General features: G+C 45.3%; 1 protein-coding gene across 4 annotated transcripts in view; it reads right to left on the reverse strand.

Annotated features, from left to right (window-relative positions):
* Positions 1-1,645: 1,645 nt before the first annotated feature.
* LOC121274091 (phospholipase D1-like) overlaps positions 1,646-18,794 on the reverse strand; it is a 139,934-nt gene continuing 122,785 nt past the window's right edge. For all 4 annotated transcript variants that reach the window (XM_041181255.1, XM_041181262.1, XM_041181248.1 and 1 more), the window contains 6 exons: positions 16,590-16,703; positions 15,436-15,485; positions 11,839-11,973; positions 5,756-5,909; positions 4,815-4,932; positions 1,646-2,258 (listed from right to left, as the gene is read on the reverse strand). In XM_041181255.1, the coding sequence (XP_041037189.1) occupies positions 2,034-2,258; positions 4,815-4,932; positions 5,756-5,909; positions 11,839-11,973; positions 15,436-15,485; positions 16,590-16,703 (796 nt within the window). In that variant the 3' untranslated portion in view covers positions 1,646-2,033. The remainder of the gene's footprint in view (positions 2,259-4,814; positions 4,933-5,755; positions 5,910-11,838; positions 11,974-15,435; positions 15,486-16,589; positions 16,704-18,794) is intronic.

An 18,794-nucleotide genomic window follows, 5' to 3' on the forward strand; every position in this document is an offset into this window, starting at 1 on the left:
TTTACGGAGGGAGTTTAACTGCAACAGCTCAAGGCAGCGCGCCACCTTCTCCAGGGCAATTAAGGGTGGGCAATAAAATAAATGCTGGCCCAGCCAGCAATACCCACATCCCATAAATGAAAAAAAGAAAGTGCTGAAGGACATCAAAACAATAAAAACTCTTGATGAGGCTCTGGAACTCTAGGTTGTAATCAAAGCAAAAAGCAGGTTCGAGGTTCGCTTGCCTTGCCTGGAATACCCTCACCATCCCCCACCCCCACCCCCCCCAAAACCACGCATCCAGCCCAAGATGGGGTAATCTGCTTTGTCCTGGTTCTCAGCCACGTTATACACAGCAAGATCCCACAACAAAACAATCTGATTACCACCAGTTAATCTGCTTTTTGTGATGTTGACTGAGGGTTAAATATTGTCCCGGATACCGGAGAGAACTTCCTTTTCCTTCTTCAAAGTAGCAGCCATGGAACCTTGTAGGTCAGTCTGAGAGGACAGATGGAGCCTGGAGTCACATCTCATCTGAAAGATGGTACCTCCGACTGTGCAGTTCCAGTCTGGAGGTTTGGTTTGTTTTGCACCCCCATACTCCTGGAATAAGGCTGTCAGGTACCACCTCTAATCCCACGGTACCAACTAGTCAAACTGAGATGCAGGGGGCAAGACAGCGCAATGGGCCAGTCACTCCCTTTTATCTCCAGCAGCCGGACTCCAGCCCAGTCATTGTTGTGGGAGTCCCTGCTCACTGCAGTCTCTTGACAGCAAATGAGTTTGGGGTTTTTTCCTAATGTTTAAAGGTCCAAAACCCTAATGGGAAGGCTGAGAGGTGACCTAATGGAGGTTTTTGACATTAGGAAAGGGTTTGATAGGGTTGGTGTACAGGAGAAGCTTCCACTTGTGGGAGAATCTAAAACTAGAGCTGATAAATATAAGACAGTCACTAATAAATCCAATAGGGAATACAGGAGAAACTTCTTTACCCAGAGAGTGGTGAGAATATGGAACTCACTACCTCAGGGAGTGTTTGAGGTGAATAGTGTAAATACATTTAAGGGGAAACTGGATAAACACATGAGAGGGAAAGAAATAGAAGGATTTGCTGATGGGGTGAGATGAAGAAGGCGGGAAGGAGGCTTGTGTAGAGCATATGTGCTAGCATAGACCAGATGGGCCGAATGGCCTATTCTTGAGCTGTAACTTCCTGTCGACAAAACTGCCTTAATTTGGATTGAACTGTGCAGTGTTCAGTAGGTTGGGGTTTGCAGAGTGTGAGCAAGAGGAAGTGAGCAAGGAGAGGTTTCTAATAACACACAGCACGTTGGATCTGATAAAAGTGACCCCAGGGAAATTCCTGATGCCTCTGCGGCAAATTGAAAAGAATTACTTGTATGTGGAATTGGTGAGGGGAGTGGAGATCTGGAGCTGGGGCGTGGGGAGGGATAGGCAGAAGTCCAGATCGAGGAACAATTGTGAGGTGAAGTGGAGGGGATTCTAAATGATGACTAATCCATTCTTCAGCTGAATTAAGGAAGGGGGGTGGTGGGCAACATTAACAGGGAATGTCTGAAAGATTCCTGTTCCTGAACAGGTTCCCATTCCCAGCATCAACCAGCACATGTACCTCAATGATAACACAATTCACACCAAGTAGAAATTTTTAAAAACATCTTTGTAAAGGTCTGATAGACATTTCAGGAGTTTGAATTCTTCTATATTTAGTGTCCAGTTTGTGTAATGACAAGGATTAAAATATCAGCAGAAATTCTACCTAAAATATTTTAATTCTCCCTGTGTTGAGCCTTGATTTGATGGATCCCATTAGTCATTTTCTATGAGAGCCAAGGCTGAATATCGCAAGGTATTCCTGTTAGTACAGCGCTGAAACCACCAGATCGAACGCCGCAACTCTCCTCTCGAATAGATAGGTCTCCAATAGATACCTTCACCAGCACTGGGCAAGAGTAACAAGAGTAGGCACACAACTAACTGGCTGGGCCTCTTCTCTTTGCAGACACAGCACCTCTCTCTCCCTCTCCCCCTCATGTCCACACCTCCATCGGGACCATCCGTTCCTTCGTGCTTAAGGCCGGGAGGAGGTTCTCTTCGGACAAGAAGCAGAATGGGAATTGCACCAGGAATCCCCGGATCTTCTTCAGTTCCTCCACCGCTTTGGCTGGATCCTCCACATATAGGCCCTCCTTGGCGATGAAATCAGCCAGCTCAACATAGTTCCTCACATGATCCGATGGGAGGCACCTGAAGACCTGGGTGAAGAGGATGAAATGCTCTTTATGCTTATCAAACAAACCAAACAAATTCTCCGCCACCCGATGGTTTTCTCTTCTCAAACGACAACAACTTATATCCATAGGGCAGCTTTAATCCAGCAAACGTATTCCAAGGCCTGAACTTTGCCCTCATCAGGTGCGCGCAGTCGGCGGGCCTGAGAGTGGGCGGGAACCTGTCCCCCACTACCGCGATTGGCCCCCCAACTGCTGGCTGGCCAATCAACGGAGAGAGACTCAGCAGTGCCACTGGGTGCGGGAAGAGGGCGGGCACGAGGTCACCGTGGGCGCTGGTGAGCGCTTCCACACCGAGCTCCCTGAAGGCAGACAGGTGCCTCCGGGAGCTGCCGACCTCCCCAAATAATAAACGAGAGCACGAAAGTGCTTCAAAAAAAACGTCCATGCGGCGCAATCAAGCACCTGAAAGTGGACCTTATAAAAAAAAACACAGTCCCCAGGTATTTTACACCCTAACGGAGGTTTCATCAAAAATTGTAAAGCCCGCCCGACTGCTTGGCCCGTCCGCCAACCGTAATGTTGGACAGGCCTTGAAAGTTGGGCCGTTAATGAGCTTAATTGCCCACTTAATTGTCGGTGGGCGCTCTTCCCAGCTTTGCGCGCGCCCGCCGAGTGAAATGTCGCACGAGTTGTGCAGTTTTACACTCGTTCAGCTCAGGCACGCGCCCACCCACGGGGCGGGGGGGGCGGGTGGGGGTAAAATTCTGGCCCGAGACTTTTGACCGCCACCTGCCATCGGTGTGAATTAATCACCATTGTAAGGTTCCCAATGTGCTCACTCGGTGACCTCTGATCAGGCTGAAAACATTAAACCGGGGCTTTTGAGAACAAGGACTCCATTAGGCACACCTGAAGGATTTGTCTTTTTAACTGAAGAACTGAATATTGAACCCGATTCTAAGAAGAAAATGGTTTGATTTAGCTTTAAAAAGTCATCCCAATTATTTAACCTCAGGTTACTCTGAGATGGACGGTCATGAAGAACGTCCATTTATTCTGATAAACCCATTTTCAGATTTGTTAATTAAGGTGCATCCAAGTTACCACCTTTAAATATAACAAAGAATATTTTTTAAAGTAAAATATTTAATACAAAGTTTACATTCTAAATTGTTGCTCTGATGTACTAGTTGATGGAAGATTTTGCGTTCGGTGATTTGAAACAGAGCAATTTTGGGTGCAATTCACACCAGAACTTCTGGTTGTGCCCTCAAGGTAGTCATTGATATAATGAACAGCAAATTCAGGAAAAACTGCTCTGCCCAGAAGGTGGTGAAAATATGAAGCTCACTACCATAGAGAGGGGCTGAAGTAAATAGCAGAGATATGTTTAAGGGGAAGTTGAATAAACTTTTTGAAAATTATTTTGTGGGATGTGGGTGTCACAGGCAAGGCCAGAATTTGTTACCCCTCCCTAATTGCCCTTGAACTGAGGGGCTGACTCAGCCATTCCAGAGGGCAGTTAAGAGTCAACCCCATCGCTGTGGGTCTGGAGTCACACGCAGGTCAGACCAGGTAAGAATGGAAGATTTCCTTCCCTAAAGGACATTAAAGAACCAGATGGATTTTGAGAACAATTGATGATAGTTCCATGGTCATCATCATGGAGGCCAGAAACAGGACCACAAATATAAGATAGTCACTAATAAACTCAATCCGGAATTCAGGAGAAACCTCCTTACCCAGAGAGTGGTGAGATCTTGGAACTTGCTGCCACAGGGAGTTGTTGATGTGAATAGTATAGGATGTATTTAAGGGGAAACTGGATAAACACATGAGTGAGAAAGGAATAGAAGGACATGCTGATAGGCAGAGGTGACGATGGGCTAGAGGTGGGTCATGTGGAGCATAAACGCCAGAATGGGCGAGGTTGGCTGAATGGGCTGTTCCTGTACTGTAAACATGATGTAATTCTACGTATAGGTAATAAGTGCTTCTTGTTCCGGAGATCACAATTTGGGAAGGGTGTTAAGGTCTTGGAGAGGGTGCGGAGGAGATTAACTAAAATGGGACCAGGGATGAGGCACTTCAGTTATGTGGAGAATCTGGAGAAGCTGGGATTGTTCCCTTTAGAGAGAAGTTTAAGGGGAGATTTAAACAAAATATTCAAAGTGTTTGAGAGAATAAAAAATGACAAACTGTTTTCACTGCCTCGAGGGTCAATAACCAGAGGACAAAGATGAACACATGGACATGAAGGGCCAAATGGCCTCCTTCCACATTGCAACCATTCTCTGACTCTTTTCCGTTGTTGTGATCTGGAATGCGCTGCCTGAAAAGTGGTGGAAGCAGTTCCAATAATAACTTCTAAAATGGAGCTGGATAAATACTTAAAAAGGAGAAATTTACAAGGGTTCCAGGGAAAGAACAAGGGAGTGGGGCTAATTGAATAGCTCCTCCGAAGAGCTGGCACAGGCGGTGACAGACCGAATGGCCTCCATCTCTGCTGCATGTTTCCAGGAAGTTCTTGCACCCATCATGCACTTAGCCGAGCAAAAAGGAAATTAATGGGTTCACCTTTTCGTATATCGTAGCGTTCCGTGCACTGGTTGCAATCCAGGTTTCTTTGAAGAATTTCTCGCTGATGGGATCCTGTACCTGGATAGTGGGATCGTTTAGAGCCCCTAGGATGAGCCTATGAGAAACAATAGGGTTAAAGAATGCCAAAAAAAACACAGCGCCTGGAAACAGCCTCCTTTTGTGGGTGGGTTTGGCTGGGAGGGAAGTCCACTCCCGACTTTCAGGACAGATCTCACTTTCTATTTGAAACCAGTTGAATTCCATTAAGGAAGGAGGGAGTGAAATAAAATCTTAAAGCAGAAATATCTTAAAAAGAGTACAAGGATGCCCTTGGTATGGAAGTGGAACTATTGTTGGCACAATCCAGAAGTGCTGAATTTGTGAGCATTTACAGACAGTCTAAGGGACTGCATTTCTGTATTTAACATGAGCGAAAATAGAAGATTTTCTCAATGGTAAATTATCAATTTCATTCAAAAACAGAAATACCTGGAAAAACTCAGCAGGTCTGGCAGCATCAGCAGAGAAGAGCAAAGTTGACGTTTCGAATCCGTATGACCCTTCAACAGAACTGAGTGAAATTGAAAAGGGGTGAAATATTCCTATTTCTACTTAGTTCTGTTGAAGGGTCATGAGGACTCGAAACGTCAACTGTGTTCTTCTCCGCCGATGCTGCCAGACCTGCTGAGTTTTTCTAGGTAATTCTGTTTCTGTTTTGGATTTCCAGCATCCGCAGTTTTTTGTTGTTATCAATTTCATTCAAATGGACAATCAATCCAGATTATCCAGATACAGGAGTGCAGTGGTTATATTACTGGACTAGTAATCCAGAGGTTACTAAATACTGTGATTATAATGATCTCCCTTTACAACTACGCAGGCCCTGAGGTCTGTTTCCATCTCTCTCTCTCTCTCTCTGACACTCTGTGGGAACTCACTTGAAGCAGTGTAACCGGAGCTGCAGGGCAAACTTTCCAGCCTTGTACTCCGCCCCATCCATCACTGACTGCACAAACTCTGTGTCCTCCACAATCACTGCCACCTCGCTGTCTCGCTTTCCCAGCATGCTCCGGTCATTGATGTTTGCTGAACCTGAGTGCACAATAATAATTTGTTATGTACGCACAATAACCAACAACAAACCAAAAGTATTAAAACGTCAGCTGTGTTCAAATATCGTCTCTGCCACGTTCCAGTGTGAAGTGAGTTTGTCCAGTGTCAACCCAGCTCCTCTGGATGTGAGTGTCCGGTGCACCTATCTATCCTGCTTTGGCACGAGCAGACAGAGGAAGAAAACTTGCATTTCTATAGCACCTTTCATAAGGACATCCCGAAGCACTTTGCAGCTCACTTAGTACTTTTGTGATGTGTAGTCACGGTTGTGATGTCAGAGATGCAGCTGCTCAATTGCACAGCCAGCTCCCACAACAACAGGGTGATAATGACCAGATAATCTGTATTAGTATTCTTCATCGAGGGATAATATCGCCCAGGACGCTGGGGAGAACTCCCCTGCCAGTCTTTGAAATAGTGACCACCGAATCATTTGTGTCATCTCAGTGAGCACTCAAGGCCTGGGTTTAACATCCCATCTGGAAGACAGCTCCTCTGACAGTGCAGCACTCCCTCAGGGTTGGACTTGGGACCATCAGCCTGGGCCCATGTGCTTGAGTCTCTGGGATAGGACATGAACTCACAGCCACCAGACCCTGCGGCATGAATGCTAACCACCTGCTGACACCAGAACAAAAGACATATTTTTTAACTATTCGTTCATGGGCTGTGGGCATCACTGGCTAGGCCAGCATTTATTGCCCATCCCTAAATGCCCCTTGTTCAGAGGGAATTTTAGAGTCAACCACATTGCTATGGGTCTGGAGTCACATGTAGGCCAGACCAGGTGAGGATGGCGGGTTTCCTTCCCTAAAGGACATTAGTGACCCAGTTGGGTTTTTATGAAAATCGACAATCCTTTCATGGTCATCGTCAGACTTTTAATAGGACGAGATAACATAAGGTAGGATAACAACTCTCACTGATTCAGTAAAGACAAGGCTCAGGCACGGGGATCGGAACCCCCGATGTCACCGCGCCCCAGTTAAATTTTCAGGAAGGTGGGGGTGCAGCAAAATCAGCTGTGGGCCCGCCGACCTGTCCATGGCCAACTGAGGCCGTTGACAGGATCATTTATACAATTAAAGGACCTGCCCGTCCAACCTTAATGTTGGCTGGACGGCCAGGAGCCCCGGCGGCAACTAGAGAAAACATGAAACCTCATCCACCGGCGAGGTGAGGCTTCATGTAGGGATTTAAAAATTGTAATAAAGTTATTATGTAAATTATGAACAAGTCCCAACTCATGTGACATGTTACATGACATGAGGGGGACATGTTAAGGATTTTTTTTTCTCTTTTTAATGTTTTTAAAAGCGTCAGTGATCTCCCTGAGGCTGCACTTAGCCTCAGGGAGATGTGCGCTCTGTCGTGCACATGCACAAAAGAGCGCACTCTCGCTTTTGGGGAATCCACCCCCCCCCCCATCCGCACAGGTAGCGCCTAGCGCCTCCCACTGGATGTCAGGCTGGGTAGGCCTTAACTGGCCCACCCAAGTAAAATGGCAGTGGGGATCAGCTCCCCGCCCATCAGAGACTGGGTCAGGCCTGTCCACCCGACAGGCAGGGAATTCTGCCCCATAACTCTAAGTTTTAAGGTCGTTACAGAAAAGGACAAAGAGAGACCAGAAAGAATGGTCCTGAATTTGGGGGAGGCCGATTTCAATTTGACAAGACAGGATCTGGCCAAATTGCGAGGGGCTAGTTATAGGAAAGTCTACATCAGACCAGTGGGAGTCATTCAAACAGGAAATAGTGAGGGTTCAGGGCCAACATGTTCCCGTAAAGGTGTAGGGTAGGACCAACAAGTCCAGGGAACCCTGGATGTTAAGGGGTATAGAGGATTGGATAAGGTAAAAAAAAGGAGGCTTATGAGCTTATGATGGATACAGAGGGCTGAAAAAAGCAGAAGCCCTGGAGTGGTATAGAAAGTGTAAGCGGGTATTTAAAAAAGTAATTAGGAGAGTGAAGAGGGGGTTATGAAAAAACACTGGGGGGCAATATCAAGGAAAATTCCAAGGCAATTTATAAATATATTAGGGGCAAGAGGATAACCAGGGAAAGAGTAGGGTCCCCATTAGGGACCAAAGTGACAATCTGTTCATGGAGCTGGAGGGTGTGGGTGAGGTTTTAAATGATTACTGTGGGGGGGACTGTGATATATGTGAACAAATTAGCATTGAAAGGGGGGAGGTATTAGCCGTTTTAATAGCCTTAAAAGTTGATAAATAACCAAGCCCAGATGAGGTGTATCCCAGGCTGCTACGTGAGGCAAGGGAGGAGATTTCAGGGGTGCTGACACTAATTTTCAAATCCTCTCTGGCCACAGGAGAGGTGCCGGAGGACTGGAGGACAGCGAATGTGGTGCCATTGTTCAAGAAGGGTAATAGGGATAAACCAGGTAATTACAGGCCAGTGAGTCTAACATCAGTGAGGGACAGGAATTATCTCCACTTGGAAAGGCAGAGATTAATCAGGGATAGTCAGAGGGATTAATCAGGGATAGTCAGAGGGATTAATCAGGGATAGTCAGAGGGATTAATCAGGGATAGTCAGCATGGCTTTGTCAGGGGGAGATCATGTCTAACAAATTTGATTGAATTTTTCGAGTAGATAAGAGTAGTGCAGTTGATGTAGTCTACATGGACTTCAGTAAGGCTTTTGACAAGGTTCCACATGGGAGAATGGTCAAGAAGATAAGAGCCCATGGGATTCAGGGCAATTTGGCAAATTGGATCCAAAATTGGCTTAGTGGCAGGAGACAGAGGGTGATGGTCGAAGATTGTTTTTGCGATTGGAAGCCTGTGACAAGTGGTGTACCACAGGGATCGGTGCTGGGACCCTTGCTGTTTGTAGTGTACATTAATGATTTAAATGTAAATATAAGAGCAATGATCAGTAAGTTCGCAGAGGACACAAAAATTGATGGTGTCGTAAATAGTGAGGAGGAAAGACTTAGATTGCAGGACGAAATAGATGGGCTGGTAAGATGGACAGAGCAGCGGCAAATGGAATTTAATCCTGAAAAGTGTGCGATGATGCATTTTGGGAGGACTAACATGGCAAAGGAATACACAATGTATGGTAGGACCCTAGGAAGTACAGAGGATCAGAAGGACCTTGGTGTACATAGATTCCTGAAGTCAACGGCACAAGTAGTGGTTAAGAAGGTTAAGATGGGATATTTGCCTTTATTAGCCAAAACATAGAATATAAGAGCAGGGAGATTATGCTGGAACTGTATAAAACGCTAGTTAGGCCACAGCTGGAGTACTGTGTGCAGTTCTGGTCACCACACTATAGGAAGGATGTGACTGCACTGGAGAGGGCGCAGCGGAGATTCACCAGGATGTTGCCTGGGCTGGAGCGTTCCAGCTATGAAGAGAGACAGGATAGACTGGGGTTGTTTTCTTTAGAGCAGAGAAGGCTGAGGGGGGACCCGATAGAGGTAAACAAAATTATGAGGGGCGTAGATAGGGTAGATAGGAAGAAACTTTTCCCCTTAGCAGAGGCGTCAATAACCAGGCAGCATAGATTTAAGATAAGGGGCAGGAGGTTTAGAGGGGATTTGGGGAGAAATTTTTTCACCCAGTGGGTGTTTGGAATCTGGAACTCACTGCCTGAGGGGGTGGTAGAGCCAGAAACCCTCATAACATTTAACAAGTATTTAGATGAGCACCTGAAATGCCATAGCGTACAGGGCTACGGGCCAAGTGCTGAAAAATGGGATTAGAATAGATAGGGACTCGATGGCCAGCACAGACACGATGGGCCAAAGGGCCTGTTTCTGTGCTTTATAACGCTATGACTCTATGGAGCTTTACTCTGTATCTAACCCCGTGCTGTACCTGTCCTGGGAGTGTTTGATGGGGACAGTGTAGAGGGAACTTTACTCTGTATCTAACCCCGTGCTGTACCTGTCCTGGGAGTGTTTGATGGGGACAGTGTAGAGGGAGCTTTACTCTGTCTCTAATCCTGTGCTGTACCTGTCCTGGGTGTGTTTGATGGGGACAGTGTAGAGGGAGATTTACTCTGTATCTAACCCCGTGCTGTACCTGTCCTGGGAGTGTTTGATGGGGACAGTGTAGAGGGAGCTTTACTCTGTATCTAACCCCGTGCTGTACCTGTCCTGGGAGTGTTTGATGGGGACAGTGTAGAGGGAGATTTACTCTGTATCTAACCCCGTGCTGTACCTGTCCTGGGAGTGTTTGATGGGGACAGTGTAGAGGGGGCTTTGCTCTGTATCTAACCCTGTGCTGTACCTGTCCTGGGAGTGTTTGATGGGGACAGTGTAGAGGGGGCTTTGCTCTGTATCTAACCCTGTGCTGTACCTGTCCTTTACTCTGTATCTAACCCCGTGCTGTACCTGTCCTGGGAGTGTTTGATGGGGACAGTGTAGAGGGAACTTTACTCTGTATCTAACCCCGTGCTGTACCTGTCCTGGGAGTGTTTGATGGGGACAGTGTAGAGGGAGCTTTACTCTGTATCTAACCCTGTGCTGTACCTGTCCTGGGAGTGTTTGATGGGGACAGTGTAGAGGGAGTTTTACTCTGTATCTAACGCCGTGCTGTACCTGTCCTGGGAGTGTTTGATGGGGACAGTGTAGAGGGAGCTTTACTCAGTTTCTAACCCCATGCTTGGGGATTTTAACGGCTGCCCCATCCTGTTCTCATGCCCATGGAGTTTTAATCAACCTCTGGCTGTATGGCGCTGCGCCAATATTAAGGTTCTTCACTAAAGCAAAATGCTGCAGATACTGAGATTCTAAAACAAAAGCAGAAAATTCTGGAAATACACAGCTGGCAGCATCTGTGCAGGGAGAAACACAGTAATTGATAAAGGTAAATGATCTATCGTCAGATCTGAACTCATTATCCCAAGGCCTGAACCTAATAATCTGGAGAATAGATCAAATCTCACTGGGGCCACTTGAGAACTCATTCTGTCAGTAGGTCATCAACCTGAACCGTTAACTCTGTTTCTCCCTGCGTAGCTGCTACCTGGTCTGCAGAGTATTTCCAGCATCTTCTGTTCGATGAAATTCACTTTCTGGTTGTGGCGACCGGTAAAAACCACAAAATGAAGTACAAATGCCCCATTCCCTGGCCTACGCTTCCCTCCTGTGCCCCGCTCCTTGGGGTAACGCAGAGAGTGTTGTGTCTCTCTCAGTCTCAGTTTCTCCGACTCCTTGGCATATCCCAGGTTTCCCGGGTCTAAACCCCAGGAACACACTCACTCACTTTGCGGGTCCCACCGCAAAAGCGGAGTGTTAATTAGCCACTGCTATAACTCTTAAAGAGCATTTCACACCAACACAGGGGCAACAGGGTGGTTCTGATGAACTAGACTGGCACAGTCATGGGGAGATCCCATAAGACGTCGGTTGATTCTCTGATGAGGAGGTGTGAGATGCAGCAGCTCCCAGAGCTTGTTCAGGGCCACGGGCTCTGAGTGTTTTTTTTTATCATGTTCTCTTTCGTGTCTCTCCTTTCTTCTCACCTGCCTAACAACATGGTTACCCTCCTGGACTAGTCACCCAGACCGGAGGAGATCAAATCCCACCTCAGCAGTGTTTGGAATCTAAATTTAAACTAAATAAATCTGGAAATTAAAATGAAAAGCTGTGTGATTGATAAATTTTTCTTTTTTTTTACACAGCGAGTTGTTGTGATCTGGAACACGGGTGCCTGAAAGGGCAGAGGAAGCAGATTCAATAATAACTTTTAAAAGGGGATCGGATAAATACTCAAAGTAGAGGTGTTTGCAGGGCTCTCGGGAAAGCAGGGGTTAATTGGATAGTTCTTTCAAAGAGCCGACACAGGCACAATGGGGCCGAACGGCCTCCTTCTGTTCTGTAAGCCTCACCTGCATGTGAGCTTACCTCCTCTCCACTCCTGTATCTCACTCACCGATAATGACCGTGTTGTCATCTGCAATCAGCATTTTGCTGTGGACGTAGATGAGTTCAGTGACCAGCTGTCCGTTCAACTCCACGTGAGTCCGGAGCCCACAAACCGAGAAATAATTGATCCAGCGATCCTCCACTGCCGGGACAGAGAGAGAGGGGGGAGTGGGGGTGAGTTAATAGACTGTTAAACTGCAAGAAGACATAAACACACTATTTGGAAACAAGCTTCTGGTATCAGGTTCCATGCAGATCAGTGAGGAGGAGATTATCACTCCATCCACCAGCTGAAACATACAGTAACCACACACCCCCTGCACCCCCACCACCGACACACTGGCAGCAGTGTGTGTACCATCTACAAAATACACCACAGCAACTCATCAAAGCTCCTTCAACAGCACCTTCCAAATCAGCGGCCTCTACCACCTAGAAGGACAAGGGCAGCAGATAGATGGGAACACCACCCCCTGGAAGTTCCCCTCCAAGCTACTCACCAACCTGACCTTGAAATATATCGCTGTTCCTTTACTGTCGCTGGGTCAAAACCCTGGAACTCCCTCCCTAAAGGCACTGTGGGTGTACCTACACCACATGGACTGCAGTAGTACAAGAAGGAAGCCCATCACCACCTTCTCAAGGGCAATTAGGGATGGAAAATGCCGGTCTTGCTAGTGACATCAATGTTGTAATATGCCATTGAGGGATAGCAGCATGGCATCACTAGAAGGGAAGTGTGTCATGCGATCCAGTTTTAGTTTCACTTTTATCTCTGAGCAGAACACAGCACTGCTCTGACATATGTAAGCTTTCTACCCTTGTATAAATATTCTCATGTGTCTAATCTAAATAAATGAATCCACAATGTGTTTACCCAATCCCTTATGAGAGATTGGTACCTTTATATCATTATAACAACATGACATGATGGCAGTCAATACCTCCTCGAAACACTGAAACAGTCATTATCAGAAGCATCGATATTGCAATTTTATGACCCTAGGGAGGCAACCATCCTGTAGATAGAAGTAGGCAAACTGATTGTATTTGTTTCAAAATCTCTGTCTGTAATGCAATCCAACTACTCAAACATCAAGTAGGAAACATTAGCTTTAGAGTTTGGAACCATGCATTTTCATAACTAACTATTTGGTAAAGGGTTTGTGGTTGAGGTCGACCACAAACCACTGGAAATGATTTGGCAAATCCATTGACCAGTGCACTGCCAAGATAGTAACGTCCCTTGATAAAGGTTCGAAGTTATGACTGTGAGATTAGGTTCAAGCCTGGTAACTTGATGCTCACATTGGATACACTTAGCATATTGCCCAACCCAGTGAAAACAGAAGATTATCTGTAGATCTACAAGTTGACTTCACTGACATTGAACTTGAAGACATTCTCCAAATTGATCTGGTACATTTGGCACAAGGTAAATGCCAAAAGCTACAAGAAGAAATGGTGAAACTGCAGAAACTGTGGAAAACCATCACTAAGAGATGGCCTGATTCGATTCAGCATGTCCATGAACATGTTTAGTCTTATTAGGATGAGCTAGGCATTTCCCTGGGAGTCATTTTTAAAGGCAGGCAGGTGATCATACTGGAATCTTTGTGACCTGATCTTCAACAATTTCATCACTCAATCATGGCCATAGATCGGACAAGAAGACTCACAAGAGAGACAGTCTATTGGCCGGGTATGAACAATGACATTGATGTCATTGTCAAGCAGTGTGAGCTATGTCAAGAGCATATGCCTAGTCAGCACAAAGCACCATTGATTCCACATGAAGTTCCTACCCATCCTCGGTCCAAAATCACATCCAGCCTCTTTCACCTCCATGCCACTAACTTCATCATCATCATCGACTACTTTACCAAGTGTCCATTATTCAACAATTTCATAATACATCAAGCACAACTGTCGTGTACACTCTAAATGCTATTTTTAGTTTACCTGGCTTGCCTAGAGAGATCATTATGGATAATGGTCTGCAATTTATTAGTAAGTCAATTCAGGATATGTATGCGGAGTGGAATGTCGATCACACTACTTCTCCTCGTCACCCTAGATCTAATGGCCTAGTTGAATGAATGATTCACACAGTGAAATCCCTAATTTTCAAATGTTGACAGACCAAGTAAGGTCTACATATTGCAATGTTGCATCTAAGAGTGACGTCTTTAAGTGCAACACTTCCATCACTGGCAAAGCTCACGTTTGGCAGACCAGTGCATTCCAATCTATCTACTCTTACCCATCCTACTCTCTCAGAAACTAGAGAGCAACTTTGAAAACTACAAGAGAAGGTGACCAACATGCACGGTAAAAATGCAGGCACAGAATTGCCAAGTTTAAAGTTGGGCCAAAAAAGTTCACATCCTGGATCCCAGAGAAGGTAGATGGCAGCCAGCTGTGGTGACAAGGATTTGTTCAGATCCAAGGTCCAGTGAAGTCATCACACACATAGGCGTAATGGTGAGGAGAAAATTAGGACAAATCTGATCCATTCCGGCTCCTCAACCATCGTACAGTCTTATGACATCCAGGACAAGATCCCAAATGCAACCAGCAACAACACCCAAGAATGACAATCCCACAGATCACTGTGAGCAGTTGAAGAAACCTCCAAGCAAGATAACTGTCACAAGATCTAGGTGTACCAGCAGATTACTTCTACGCTTTAGAGACCCATAGATGTACTTATGTAATGGTAACTAAACATTAACATTTATTGTAAATAGTTATAATTCTTTGGAAGGGAGAAAGTAACATTAAAAAGTAAGGGGGATGTTGTAATATGCCTTTAAGGGATAGCAACATGAAATCATTAGAAGGGAAGTGTGCTATGTGATCCAGTTTGAGTTTCAGTTTTGCCTGTGAGCAGAACACAGCACAACCCTGATATCTTCAAGCTTTCTACCTTTGTATAAATGTCCTCATGTGCCTAGTCTAAATAAATGGACCCAAAACATGTTTACTCAATCTCTTATGAGTGATTAGTGCCTTTATATCATGATAACAACACAACAGCCCACATTCCACTGAAGAATAAAAAAATCACATGTTGGGCGGGGTGAGTAACCCTCCAGGATTATCCTAACAATTCCCTTTATTGGTTACAAATATATTGATGATGATGGATAAACAGCTGCTTGACTCAAGACAAAATCAATCTAATTGGGTAATGAAGCATTTCTTCCCTTTCTCAATTGGCTGTTGAAAAGTGAGGCCCTGCGAGGATCAACCAATGGTGGAAGGTCAGGGGGAAATATCTCTGGGAATACCCCCAACTAGAATTGGCAACTCTTGATCAAAGTATCATTGCTGCCAGGAGGGGAAGGAGTAAACCTGGGGTGGGGGGGCCTGGTAGGGAGGGTGGGATTCAAGCCTATGAAGAGTGGGCCTCCAACAGCGGTTAGTAAGTACAGTAGTAAACAAACACATTCCCAGAAAATATCACCCCCTCTCTCACACCCTGTCTCTCCCCTCACATCTTCCCCCTCAGCAACTGTCGTGAGGGTGATGGTCTGAGCTCAGGACTAACCCAACCCTCACCCCTGACCCAGCCCAACCACCCACTGCAGTCCAGGCTTACTTTCTCTCCTCAGTTGTTCAATGATTGAGTTTTCTCCTCTGGCAATGGTCCTGTGTAGGAGAAAAGTGCAATTAGATTTCGGTATTGCTGAAAAAAGAGACGTGCTGTCAAAACTTTTCATCTGGCACTCATCAGAACCGATGCAAGAATACCAAATTCCAAAGGGAGCAACAACTTATACTGCATGAGAAAAGGGTGCTGATTGGTTGGCAAGTTGACTCTGGTTGGTCGAGGCGTTGCCATGGAGAATGAAATTTCTTAATGATAACCTTCACATGGCCACAGTCCGGTCTGGGCCAGACACGGAATTGTAGAAGAGCAAACTCCTTGGTCCCCCACACACGTGGGCTGGAGGATTGGGGTTCAGTGTTACACCCAATCTCCATCCTGCACTTACTGCGAGAGGGAATTTTGGTGCTTGGGGAATGGAGGGCGGAAGAGTGGGGGAGGGGATCTTGGAATATGTTTGCAGAAAGAAAGACTCATACTTAAACAATGCGCTTTACCGCTTCCGGACTTTTCAAAGTGCTTTACAGTCAATGAAATATTATTTGAAATATAGTTACTATTGTAATGTAGGAAATGCAGCCCTCAATTTGCACACAGAAAGCTCCCACAAACAGTAATGTGACATTGGCCTGATAATCTCTTTGTGTCTCATTAGTTGAGGCTAACTATTGGTCAAGACGCCAAGAGATTTCTCCTGCTCTTCATTATAATTGGGTCATGGGGTTTTTAACCTCCATCTGAGAAGGCAGATAAGGCCTCAGTTTAAAACCTCAGTGAAAGACAGCTCTTCTGACAGTGCAGCACTCCCTCAGTACTTCATTGGGAGTGCCAGTCCAGGTTATGGGCTCAGGATTTTGGAATGGGTTTGGGCACAGCCACCAATGGTGGAGCGATTAAAATCAGGGATGAGCAAGAGGCCAGAGTCAGAGGAGCGCAAGTATTCCAGAGGGCTGTTGGGCTGGTGGTGGTTATAAGGGTAGGGAGGGTACGAGGCCATGGAGAAATTTGAAGACAAGGATGAGGAGTTTAAAATCGAGGTGTTGCCAGACCAGGAGCCAATGAAGGTCAGGGGTGAATGATGAACGGGACTCAATACGAGTTGGGTTACAGCAGAGGTTGGGATGAGATGGAGGGTGTGAGCTGACCTGTAGTTGAAGTGCATAACAGCCTGGATTGCAGTCCCTCCGCCTGTCAAGATGTCTCCTTCGAACCCTGGCATCAGGGGAGTCACCACATAAACTCGAAATCTCTGCTTTTCCCTGTAGAAATAAATTAAATCGCATTCAAACCTTACAGGCTGTTTAATTGACTGGATCAAACAGAGAGATCTGGGGGTGAATCTACACAAATATTGAAGATGGAAGGACAAGTTCAAAAGGCTGTTAATTGTCATATAGGATTCCAGGCTTTATAAATAGAGGCACAGAGTGTAACAAGAGGTCATCCGAAACTCTTATAAATCACTGGTTAGGCCCCAGCTGGAGCACTGTGTCCAATTCTGGGCACCAAATTTAGAAAAGATGTCAAGGCCTTAGACGGGCAGCGGAGGAGATTTACTAGAATTGTCCCAGAGTTGAGGGGGGGGGGGGTTCAATTATGTAGAGAGACCGGAGAGGTTGTGAGTGTTCTCCTCTGAGCAGAGAAGGTCACGGGGAGATTTAACTTGAGGTGCTCAAGATAGGAGAGGTCTTGAGAGGGTAAAAAAGAGGAGACTGTTTCCAGTGCAAGGAGGGTCGATGATCAGAGGGACACAGATTTAGGACAATTTCCAAAATAAATTTAGCAAGGATGACCTGATTGTTTTTACACAGTGAGTTGTTGTGATCTAGAATGCACTGCCTGAAAGGAGATTTTTACGGAGACATTTCAGAACTCTCAGCAACGATTTATCCCAATGAGAAAGAAGGACCCATTGAGAAGGATACATCATCCATGGCTATATAAGGAAGTTAAGGATAGGATAAATTGAAAGAAACGCTGTGCAAATGGCAAAGATTAGTGGTAGGTCAGAAAATTGGACAGATTTTAAAGAACCAGCAAAGAATGATTTAAGAAGTAAAGACAAGGGAATTAGAACATGAGAGAAAGCTAGCTAGAAATATAAAAACAGATATTGTTTCTATAAATATTTAAAAAGAAAAAGAGTAGCTGAAGCAAGCGTTGGTCCTCTAGAGAGTGGGTCTGGGGAATTAATAATGGAAAACAAGAAATGGCGGAGGCGTTGAATGGATACTTTGTGTGTCTTCATTGTCGGAGACTCAGAAAATTTCCCAAAGATACTGAACATCAAGAGTTGAGAGGAAGGGAGGGACGTACGACATCATCGCCACCAGGGAAAAGTTACTGGGAAAACTATTAGACCTAAAGGCTGATAAGTCCCCAGGACTCGATTGCCTGTATCCCAGAGAGGCAAGAAACTCGCTAGAGATAGGAAGGGTATTGGTTATAATCTTCCAAAATTCCTTAGATTCTGGAATGATCCCAGGGGATTGGGAAATAGAAAATATATCACCTTTATTCAAGAAAGAAGAGACACAGAAAGCAGGAAACCAAAGGCTAGTTAGCCTAACATCTGTCATAGTGCAATTGCTAGAATCTATTATTAAGGAGGTTATAGCAGGATACTTAGAAAATCACAACGGGATCAGGCTTGAGGAAGTAACAAACAATATGGATAAACGTGAACCTGTAGATGTGGTGTACTTGGATTTCCAAAAGGTATTTGACAAAGTACCACATCAAAGGCTACAACACAAAATAATATGGTGTAGGGGGTAACATGTAAACATGGATAAAGGATTGGTTAGCTTTTAGGAAGCAGTGGAAAGGGATAAATGGGTCTTTTTCAGGTTGGCAAACTGTAACTAGTAGAATGTCACAAGGGTTAGTGCTGGGGCCTTAATTATTTAGAATTTATAAGTAACTTGGATGAAGGGACCAAATGTATAGTAGCTAAATTTGCCGATGACACCAAGGTAGATAGGAAACTGAGTTGTCAAGAGCAGGTAAAAATGTAGACAGGTTAAATGAGTGGGTAAAAATTTGGCAGATGGAATATAATGTGGGAAAATGTGAGGTTGTCCACTTAGGCAGAAAGAATAGAAAAACAGTTTATTATTTAAATGGAGAGAGATTACAGAACTCGGTGGTACAGAGGGATCTGGGTGTCCTGGTACATGAATCACAAAAAGTGAGTCTGCAGGGACAGCAAGTGATTAGGAAGGCCAATGGAATGTTGGTGTTTATTGCAAGGGGAATGGAATATAGAATTGGGGAAGTTTTACTGCAGCTGTACAGGGCCTTGGTGAGACCACATCTGGAGTACTGGGTAGAATATTGCGCACGCTGGG

Source organism: Carcharodon carcharias, chromosome 2, assembly GCF_017639515.1.
Source record: "Carcharodon carcharias isolate sCarCar2 chromosome 2, sCarCar2.pri, whole genome shotgun sequence".
In the NCBI taxonomy this organism is placed as follows: domain Eukaryota; kingdom Metazoa; phylum Chordata; class Chondrichthyes; order Lamniformes; family Lamnidae; genus Carcharodon; species Carcharodon carcharias.